At 37.1% G+C, this 12027-nt stretch overlaps 1 protein-coding gene across 2 annotated transcripts in view; it reads right to left on the minus strand.

Annotated features, from left to right (window-relative positions):
- Positions 1-2933: 2933 nt before the first annotated feature.
- The window catches only part of LOC134531058 (intraflagellar transport protein 43 homolog A), a 62483-nt gene continuing 53389 nt past the window's right edge, over positions 2934-12027 (minus strand). Inside the window, exon 8 of one of the 2 annotated variants that reach the window (XM_063366573.1) lies at positions 2934-6761. In XM_063366573.1, the coding sequence (XP_063222643.1) occupies positions 6754-6761 (8 nt within the window). In that variant the 3' untranslated portion in view covers positions 2934-6753. The remainder of the gene's footprint in view (positions 6762-12027) is intronic. The other variant, XM_063366572.1, reaches the window with a different exon arrangement.

Genomic DNA, 12027 nt, shown 5'->3' on the forward strand with positions numbered 1-12027 from the left:
TCTGTATCCGCCGCCTTAGACAACCCTGTGCGATAGCAAAACAGATGATGCAATTTAAAAATATACATATGAAAAAATGTAAATAATTGTATTTGATTCCAGATGAAATTAGCATAAATCATGTTGAGGGCTGCGCGTACGTTCCCGGTGACTTTATGATGTTATACATGGGCGCCACCACGTGTAAGGGCACATGGACCCGGCGGAGTCTCTCTCTCAGGGCGTGACGTGGCCCAAGTGGGGACGAGTTACCAGCCCTTTCTACCCTATCTATCCAGACCTGGCCCGCTCTAGGCGTCGGGCACGCCACACTCCTAGGCTAAGTAGGCTCACTCACCACGTGGTTAAATAAAATACTCAGTTTTATTTATTTATACCCAGATTTAATTCCACTAACATGCTTCCCTCCACGCACGTTACACTTTACATGGTTAAAAAGCCTGAGGCACGAATCGACTTAAGTGAAGGCATGGTCCACACACGTGGCCATGCTATAGAGTATGCTTATTACACGATGGTTAAAAAACTCGACTGAGACAATTAATTATTAATGCAGCCCGCCGACCGAGAGCTGCCCCGAGGAATGACGGACGAAAGAGATTTAAGAATTAATTAAGATACAGAATTACTTGATCAGTGGTTCACAACGGTTGAGGTCCCCGGGGTGCTGGCGCGTCTGCTCTCGGTCGGTGATGAAGATGAACTCGGCGAGAGCTCTGCTCGTCTCGACCAACATGGCGCCTCCGCGCCAACACAATTACCGTTATTACATTCTGTGATTCCGTGCACCGGCGAAAGTTAAGTAAATTACAGATTAACATTAAAAAATATATAAAAATTACTGGCAATTTAAAGTTCGTTAATATTTACTTAGTTAATGATAATTTATATAAAAACATTCCTACTCTCGTCCAAGTCCGTGCCTATTCGGGTCCGCCCGGGCATAGTCTGTGGTTCTTTCAAGTAACATATTTAAATTAAAGAATACACAAGTAAACTGCACAAACACTGGGGCAAAGATGACTGAAAACAAAAAGGTTTACAAATACATTAAAACTTAGCAAATTAGGGGGTCGCCGCACTGCTTCTAAGCGCCCTCTTGCCGGGCTAGACACACACGCACACACGCACGCACGAGCGGGAGGTTTGAATAGAGATGGTGGTTGGGCGGTGTCATATCGGACTCAAAGGGGCCGCAGGCCCGGACGACGTCAATGTTTATAATGTTGCTGAACTAAAAATTTATCTGCCGTTAACAATGAAAACTCGTAAATAACTAGGGTTTAAAATGTAAATATGAAATTTTATTTATTAATTGGCTGACCCGGCAAACGTTGTTTTGCCATATAAATTATTTCTAGGGAATTTCTAGTGTAGTAAAAAAATAACTAATTGTAAGTTTGTAAGGATGTGGTATATGGGGATGCGGTGAAAGAGGCATGGAGCGCTGTGAACGATAAGGGAATAAAAAAATAACAAAACAACAAAAATGAATTTTTATAATTTATTTTAATTTACTATTTAAAATTATATATATCATTAATTTATTACGATAGTAACAGTAACAATCAATTACAATCTCTTAATGCTATAGCGTGAACAATCTTTTTGTTAGCACATCTTTAGCTAACACAAACAAACTGGATGGTTTACCCACTCGAGAGTATGCCACGTATAATTGTCCGTGAGAAAAACATGGTGTGCTCAAATCTAAGCCACAAATAGACATTGTTTGGCCTTGGGACTTATTGATAGACATTGCAAATGCCAATCTAATCGGAAACTGAATACGTTTAAATTGAATTGGCACATCTGTAGGTATAATATGGATTCGCAGTATTAATATATTTTCACATCGGAACTTGCAATTTAAAATGCTGGCTTCGATAACGGTTTTCATAATTTTTTTAATGACTAATCGTGTCCGTTGCCAGCCGTGGTGGGTTCAAATTACGAAGTAAAATAATCTGAGATCCAACCTTCAATTTTAAATTATGCGGTGGAATGCCTGGCAAATCCAGTGAGTTCAAAAACTCTGTTGGAAAATTTACATCTTCATTGGTCACATAAATAAAACTAATTGAATTACTTAATGATGAAAAACATTATAGTAATGATGTATTTAATCTTTGATTGTACACACATAGATATACATATACATGTAAATATTAGACTGTTTTACGAAAGGGAAAAATTTTATTTTGCTTAATTATATCAAAAATATATTGTTAGAAATGGTGGGGAAAAAAAAATTCTGTGGAAGTTACAGCTCTTATAAATGAATAAAAAGAGAAAAAAAATTACCCAATTATAATAAAAATCTAACCTAACTTTCACCGAATTTATTTTTGACCATTTCCAACAATATATTTTCGATATAAATAAAAAAAATTTATTGATTTTATAATAAATGTATAAGAATAATTTATACTTACAACACAAAAGCCGTTGTTGGCGGGAGCTCATGACACGTGTTGGGCACTTTTGAGGTTATGTAAATCATTTAATTAACTAATGGTGCGAATTACACTCAAAATTAATAATTTTATTAATTATTAATAAAATATGTATAAATAATTATATTCCAGCAAATTAATAATAAATTTACTTGAGAATATAGTTAATATGAGAGTTACACTGAGATAGTAAAATTATAATTGTAAACGTTACTACTACGCTTGATGCATAAACAATAATAAGGTCCGAAAACTGTGGAGGAAGTGAGAGAAGGCTTATTGTGTGAGAGAAACAGGAGACCGGCTTCGGTCTCATCCCTACTCCGTGCTGTTTACGGGGTGAGAAGTGACACGGGTAGACCCCTGGCTGGGAAGGTTGATCAAGTGTTAATTGATCAGCTATCGACCAGAGTTGAAAAATATAAAATTCTATTAAAAATTAGGGGATGGTGATAGAAGGGTGAAAATTTAGGGTTGTGTGTATTTTTTAATGCCACATTATAAAAAAATAAAATAATTTTGTCCAAAAAATAAAAAAGTTAGGGGTGGACAACCCTTATCACTTAGAGGTATGAAAAATAGATAGTAGCCGATTCTCAGACCTACTGAATATGCATACAAAATGTCATAAAAATCGGTCAAGCCGTTTCGGAGGAGTATGGTAACACTGTGACACGAGAATTTTATATGTAAGATTAATTTCTAATTTGTGACTACAACATTTGAAAAAAGATTCACATTTAACAAGAAATTTATTGCATTGGTTTTCATGGTATTTTGCTGTTTGCAAAAATTTTCTGAATCGATATGGAGAGTAGCACGTATTGGAAAATAAGGCAAAATGGAAGGTTGGTTGGTTAAGATAAGTTAGGTTAGATGTATAATTAAAAATAATTTTTATTTCATGATTTAAATATGTTAACAAACATTTTCGATATAATTATTGTAACCAACCTTTCACTTTAGTATTATTTGCCTAATTTTCCAGAAGTTGTTACATGATGTAAAAAAATTTTTTTTGTTGGATTTAATTCTTATTCTTACTATTAAAATTCTATTTTCATTTACGAGTATAATTTGGTATTCGTATTCGATTCAAACTAAAAACCCTAATATTCACACAGACCTAGTATTTATAAAATTGAAGCCGTAGGCAGCAATCAGTCTCAACAAGCCCCTTCCCTACCCCTGCATGACAAAACATGTTAGGGCCTATGCCCATGGCCGATTGTCCCTTACATGTTCTGCACATCAATCACAACTGCTTGCTCCCAAGAGGGGCCTCCAACGGTAAGAAGGGCGGAAAAAGTACTATAAAGAGAAAACAATAAATTCAAAAATGCTCACATTTAATAATACATATTCATAAGCATGGGTGAAACAGTATCTAGTCTCATACATAAAATGAGACATTAAATTCTTGCAAATATAAATAAAAATAAGTCTCAAAAGCACCTTGAACAAACTTCACTAGAATAGAAAATGATAAACATATGTGCCATGTGAACACCTTCATTAAGCTCTTTTACTAACTTTCTCTAGACTAAGTCCATTGCACCTGCAATAACGTAGATAAATGCACATCTTTGTCACATTACGACTTAATTCTTTACAAGATATAAGAACAAGAAACATTCATGTAACACCAAAGACTCAGTAGGCAGTGATACAAAATTACTTAAGGACAAACACGAATGGCCAATTATGAAACACCTAGTAACATACAGAAGAATACGTGAAAAATAACAAGCTGGAGAAATTAACATGAACTCATTGGGTATGTTTCACGAATCAATTACCCTAACTGGAGCTAAAATTTCCAAATACAAGAAAATGAACAGTCAGTCCTCAGCTTTCAAAATTGCCTGTGAGCTGTCTCACATTACTATAAAGGTAGAAACTGTTACCTTTAATTTTTCTAAGAGTAATGAAAAGTAATGTTTTAATTCATGATCTCAAGAACTACGAAGTTAGGTAAAAATTGTAAAATACTGACTGAGAATACTGAGTAGTTCCAAAACAAGAGTTACTGCAGATTTCCCAGAGTCCATACTACTGATGGCGCTGATGTGCAACAATGACGACGGTGAAAGACACTGATCCAGTTCCAGTACGATGAGGGGTCGCTGGTATACTCGATTCTGTCCACAGCTGTCGTCATAGACTTTTTCATAAGGTGTCTCTGGATTAAGACGGTGATTCAGCTTCGCTAGCAACAGTTCTTAGAATTGAGAACTAATTCAAGGTTGGTTTTCTTGTAGCAATTTGAATTTTTGTGTTTCGCCAGATCAGAATAATAATTTAGCTAGAGTGAAACTAATGATTTAAATTGACTGTTCGCATTATGGTCCTAGTCCACTACTAGTTCAAATTTTTTTTATGTGATCTAAATTTATATTTTATTCTTCTGTCATTGATAAGAAACTTACGTTCGAAATCATCTATTCATCGAAGTTAAATGTTATCAGATTTAAAGGTATCACAAGTTGTCTAAAGTTACTTTTTGTCCACAACTTGAAGTAAATTTTTTTAATCCCAGAGGTCTAGTTACTCCTTCCGTGTTAGTCAAACTTGGTAAAATAACAAATATATTATCAAACAATTTAACTATTGAAATATTTACACCTATTTTAATGGAATGAATTACTCTTGTTACTACTAAGCTGAATATACGGTAAGATACTGTAATTAATAGTCTGTGATTGCTGACTTCATATTAACAGTCAAAAAAATTATTCTGGTTTGTTAATGTCATAAAGGTGTAACTGCTATAAAATTGAAGTTAATATCAAATAATTATACCTATGCATAAAATTTTTCTGATATTAGTTTAGGTTTATGGCACTCAACATAGCTAGTTTTTATTTGCATGAGTTGGAGATTTAATTATTTTTTAAGAATTAAAGTTTGGCTCCTAGTATTGGCCAACTGGTGATATTGGTTTACACAAAATAGTATTTAACTGTTATGACTTACCCTTCCTTACAGTTCTTGAGAATCATACAATACAAACATTAATTTAAGCATACTTGTACATGTTCAAATAGCTGCCACGAACCACAGCCTGCAAAACATGAACAAAGCAACTCCAAAGCATAAACAGTGCTACAGGCTCTCATGTTACTTTAAGACGTGTTTGTTCACAACTCAAACCAAAAAAAATGCTGTCTATCCTCTCTTATGTCAAAAATTGCAACATTTTTATAACAAGAACAAAACATGAACAGGAAAAATTATGTTTTTTTACAACTACAATCTAACCATTGTGATGGCAAGCATCTGCCTCACGTAGCAGTGACCTTCTAAGTGCTCACTCTTGACGCAAGCCCGTAACACAGCGTTAAAATGTGCCAGTGACATCAACCAAACATCGCCATAATGTGCAAAGGTACAGCTATGTCCAAAGAATAAGTCTCTTCAGGTACCATAGCCCTTACCAGAAGCTATGTAAAAAGTGTCTCGTCCAACATGAAAAGACAACTGCTCTAAGAAACACGATCCGCAAAGGCTATAGCAAAACTGTATAGGCCCGACATTACGAACGCAAACACAAACCGCAAAGGCGTGAATACACCACTCATGGCTAGATGAGTCTGAACCAAACAAACAAGAAATGACTCTACCAAGCACGTGATAGCCAAAGGGAATTTTCTAGAGCAGAGCCAAAACATGAAATTTGTCTAAATGGGAAATTTAAAACCACTCAGAGTACTCACAAAGATGCATTGGCTGACCTTGCCCCAATGAACTGGGGAGCATATTGCTCTTCAGTGACCAGACCAAGAAGCAGGGTTGGTGCAAGACTCAACTACCAGTGCGCAGGCACAGGAGGGGAAGAGAGGGTAAGCCAAGAAAGAATCACTGGGTGAAGGGGGAGGGGAGGAGAGGAAGCATCTCTTAGCCTGGGTGAGGCTCTACGGAGTGCGGACACAAATCAAATCTACGTGGCTGGCGACCCCACCGCCGGCTCAAAATTACACCACCTCTTCCAAAACTGAAAGAAAATGGCATCAACACTGAAAGGATATATCACAGTGACTTGTGAACTACCTTTCTCACTAAATAAACTACTTGAGTACCCACATGACAGTGTCCTTTCAAATACTTGCATAACAGCATTCTAAATACCTATCATAGTGTGTGGTAAACTGAAACTGCAGGAACTCCAGTGAGAATGTTAGGTATTGTATGTCAATGTTAAGTAGGACTTGTCTTGTTACCATCATCTGTCTGTAACTCCCATTCCTTGTGCAGTTCTGACGACACTTCCGTGAACAACTGTTCCCACGTCCACACTTCATCCACCTGTGAAAAATATAAGTGACACTTAAAAGACAATTTATACATTTCAAAATAACAAAACAGTCATCAACAATTGAACAAATAAGCTATGCAGGTATTGCAAGCATTCAATTTTTTTTTTCCATTTGCCCATAATTATTTCATGTCTTTAGAGTACTTTCCCACACAAAGAAAGGCTAACAGTAGTTTTTTTTTAATCACAATCCTAATAAAGATGCAAATATTATGGTATTAAACTAAATAGAGACTGATCTCAAAATCAGACCAACCCCTACTTTTGGATGTCCCCTCTAATGAAAAATAATAAATTTATATATATATCAGAATTACTTTCACCAATTCATTAATATAAAATTATAAATTGCTACATTTTTATTCTATCATAATCTATATTGGCATGCTGCTGCATAGTTGTCTGTTTGGCACAGTGTACAACTTTGAGGTTTTAATTACTATCAGAAGTGTTTCTATAACCTTATGGAAAGTGAGATATAGATGTACCACATTTGAAAAAATAACAAACACCACGTAAATATTGTAAATTTTAAGAATGACTAAAATGCAAAATTCCATTTTGCTTAATGTGCCTACTACACAATTTACGTTAAAGTTACATCTAAGGTAAATATTTGGAACGAAAACAAGCACACCAACATGAGAAATAAATATTCACATGATGTATTCCTTTAACCACATATTTTTCAGAATCGTAGGCAGTCAGAAGTAATGAAACACTACTGATTCAGTCACTATATTCTTTTCTTTGTAAGCTGGTTAACCTGTAACCAAATATTCTGTTTACATTTTTCACCCGTTTGGTAATGGAGAAAAAAATACGTATATGGAAATTCATTTTACTGCAATATATTGTTACACTCGCCGACATGACCGCGATGCCAGGTTCGGAGCTGGCTAGCAGCCCTGCACGACCACGTGCGGTCCACTGACGTACGACATGCCATGTGGACCTGGCCACCGGACCACAAGGGTTGTCGCTACCACTCCTCCCCCCCCCCACGGCTACCCTTGTATCGTCCTGCCTCAGCGGTGTTATCTACCGCTGAGTGGCCTTGGGAATTCCGCGGGCCGCCACGCGGAATGGCGCAAATGGACTCTGCCCTTCTGGACTGTTCGGGCGTCAGGTCGGCCCGGGATGACGCGACTCATCACTGCCACTCTCGTAAGTTCTGGAAAGATGACCCACTAGTACTTAAGCAGCGACAGCGGCCTCCGCTGGAGTTCCGAGCGAGTCCCACAACAGTTCCGGAGTTCCGAGAGTGAAGGTGCAACTTATCAGTGAAGAGGGTGAGACACACACCCCCACTCCCCCGAGAGTGGCGCGACGCGTAGTTTGACGGGATCGTTGAGAGTGCGGAAACTGAGTGGCGCAAGACTGTTTGTGTGGTCAGGCGCAAGGTAAGGGGCGAATCACTGTTGAGCCTAGTTCTAGTGAGGAATGCGAACTGTGGAACTTGACAGACATTGAGTGACTTGAGGACAAACATTTTTAAGTGCCAGTGATTTGTGATCAGACATTTTTACGTACAATTACTTATTATTAATGTTAATAATAGTCCCGTTTTTTATTGCATAATTGTTGCACATTTTATACTAAAATCAAGTTTGAAATGTAGGGGTGCGACGATTAGGTGAAAAAAGCATTTTTTTTGGTTAGGTAAAGTTAATTAAAACAAAACCTATTCAAGGAAAGTACGTTAATTTAAAAAGTAGAGTATACAAAAGCACGACAAACAAATTAAATTAATAAGTCATGCAACAAAAACATTTTGTTCAACTTTAAATATAAAAACCAAAACTGTGATGCAAACGTAGTTCGGAGCGCATAACTATCGAAGTACACACCACGAGAAAGCGTGGGCTATCAAATGTAGTTAACTCGACACCAGACAGAGTGCGCTCGTTGCATGCAATTGATGAGCTGTCTGTATCGATATTCGACTACGTGCGCACGCTCTATACGGTAATCAACATAACCAAACATGAATGTCAACTAGCGCTGGCTACATTTTTATAAGCGGTACACAACGGCGACGAAGATGAAAAGATAAAAGTTATAACGTTAAAAACATCTTTAAAAGAAAATTTACACACTAGACAACTTCGTATTTCGGTTAATGCTCAGAATCTAAAAACATCATGCAACATTTATGCGAGAAATTTTTTTTCTCCAAATTTTTATGTCCTAAAATAACAGTGCGACGATTATGTGATAAACCACGGTAATTAATAAAACTGTAATAAAACTTAATTGGGCTATTCCTTACGAACCCAGTTCTCCCCACATAGGTCATAACAATATTAAATAAAGGTGCTCAAGACACATAACTAATGAAAGAAATTATTTTAACATTGTTTTATGGACGATATAACTAATGAAACACTTCTAACACAAAGTTGTTGAAAAAAGATGAATATAACAAACACTTTAATTTAATATACATCAAATGTTTATTAAAAATTCAATTTCTTTTAACACTGTGCAAATGAAAATTACTATATGAAATGATAAAAAAATATTTGACAAAAAAATTGTTTTTAATGAAGAACCTCTTGAAAAACTACATTGCATGTTAACTGTCTCTGGTCGTTCAATAATTTTCCTTGCTGTGGATTCAATTCAATATACCGTATATACTCGTGTATAGCGCGCCCTTTTTTCCCCTCAAGTAAAGGAAAAAAATAAGGATGCGCGCTATACACGGAAAAAAAAAAGTGGGGGGGGGGGGGAGGCGGGGAGGAGTGGAAGTCGTTAACTGCCGGGTGACGGGTGACGTTTCTGGCCAGCCCCCACACATACGCACAAGCAACGAGGCCTCTCTTTCTCTCTCTCTCTCACACACACACACACACACACGTGCGCGCGCAAGCTTGCACATCATGGTCTCTTGATTATTTTTAGACCTCCCCCCTTTACAGAAAGCCAGCTCTGAAGCTAGTAAAAAAAGTTCCCCCCCCCCCCTTGTCCACTTTTTTCGCTTCCTCCATTCCTCGTCCCAGCAGCGACCGGTGAGTCATCTAGTTCTCCGCGCCAGCTTAGCAACGTAGCGCAGCACACCTCCCTCCCTCCCTCCCACGTACCAGTTGTGACGATACAGCGCTTCATTATCTTCCGTCTACACAGCAGAGTTTAAGTATTTTCCTGACGCATCACCACACATCAATTTAAATAATCAGGTACCACAAAATGTTAGTAAAATTTACTCATGGGGAAAAAAATTTCAATTTTTTTTCTTTGGAATTTGTTGCAAAAATCGTGGTGCGCACTATACACAAGGGCGCGCTATACACGAGTAAATACGGTAAACCAGGACAGCAACCATATTGGCAGTGTGATTCTTACGAAAATGCTCAATTGACTAGAGTATGCAACAACATTGGCATGCTACAATTCAAATGTGCCATAAAATCTATTTGCGATCAATTAAATATTACCATTATGGCTGGAAAATTAACCCAACAGTGGTTGGTAGATTCATATTTGCAAGTGGCAGCCAACAACTTGAAATATATCAAACCGATATAAGCGGCCAAAACATGGAACACTAAGCCACGGCTCGCTACTTTATCAATGAAAAATGCTGAAACAATCGGCCTCATCAAAATATGATGCTATGCCCCCTTTGCATATTATCTTTGAGTCACAGACTCGGCAGCAATGCTAGGAGGAGTATGTTAGCAAAGATCAACGAAAACATTATAATGTAAGTGCATCAAAACCGAATTCATACAGCATTACAGAGCCCATCAGTGATTCAGTCAGTGATGAGAATATTAATGGTATATATGTATATACTAGAGACGCGCGAGTCTCGGTAATATCGAGAAATTATCTAGAGTAAAATATTCTCGATTTCGTCTCGAAAACATGTTAGAATTTCCGAGAATTTAGAGAATTTGTATTGCTTAGCTCTGATTGTCTACTTATGCATTTAAATAAAGCGAAGTTTTTACTTACACGTAAAAAAAGAGCTACTAGGTACGTAAAATAAAAACTATAATTAGTTACCACATGCCGACATAACACAGTGTATGTTCTATTGTTTATTTTCCACGTTCACGTAAAATTTTTTCAAAACAGTGACGTTTCACAATTCAAACGAACACCAATACATGTCGCACTTTAAAAATATACCATATTTTGAAAGAACGTCGCTTGGATTGCTAGCAACAACGGCACGGATACGGCAAGAAGTGAACACTCACTGTTTGTGTGTCCCGTAATCTATGGAAAGAGATCAATACTTTTTTATTTTCTTTTTGGGGTTAAGTTTAGTTTAAATTACCGGGAAATAAAGGATTGTACCAGTTTTTTTTTTAAAGTGATTTTCAGCGCTAATACATGTAATTATTAGAGTGGCTGATAGTTCTGGGAATGTTCAAGACCGTAAATTGTCGCACATTTGAAAATTTTATGAAAAACGAAAGGGTGAGGGTGAGTGCAAAGTGTGCAAAAAAACGCATTCAGACGCCGACTTGTTCAACAAGTAGTCTCTTGCGGCACTTGAAACTTCATCCAGCCGCCGAAAAGGATTATTTGGAACTAACAAAGGAGAAAGCTACAAAACAAAAAGTAAATTCTTATAGACAGTTATCAATCCAAGACTGTGTCACAAAGAAACAAAAAGTTAGCGAAGCTAGAAAAAACATAATTGACAGGAAAATAGGTGTAATGATTACATGTGATTTTCAGCCATACAGCATTGTAGAGGATCGCGGATTTAAAGGACTGCTCAATAAATTAGAACCAGGTTATCAAGTACCATCTTGCACTACATTTTCCAGGTCTATTTATTTACCGTGAAGAAAAAGCCAAACTTACAGAAGAAATAAAGAGAGATGTTGATGATGGACTTCAGTCTGTTTCATTTACTACTGACATGTGGTCATCCGCAAGGCAGGACAGTTTTATTTCTCTCACAAGTCACTATTTGACAAAAGACTTTGAGTTGAAATATCATGGCCTTGGAAATTACCACTTTTCAGGTTCGCACACTGCTCTGGCAATACAAGAAAAGCTGACAGCAGCTATAGACGAATGGAATTTTCCCACCAATTCAATTTCATTGTATGTAGTTACAGATAATGCTAAGAATTTCACAGCTGCCATAAACAAAACATCATGGATTCACACATGGTGTTTTGCCCACACACTACAGTTGGCAGTTCAAGATGTTAAAAGTGAACACAATGTTGCAGACCTTCTAGCAAAAGGCCGGGCAATCATCGTGGGACATTATCGCCACAGCAA

This window comes from Bacillus rossius, chromosome 3 (assembly GCF_032445375.1).
Source record: "Bacillus rossius redtenbacheri isolate Brsri chromosome 3, Brsri_v3, whole genome shotgun sequence".
Classification (NCBI taxonomy): Eukaryota; Metazoa; Arthropoda; class Insecta; order Phasmatodea; family Bacillidae; genus Bacillus; species Bacillus rossius.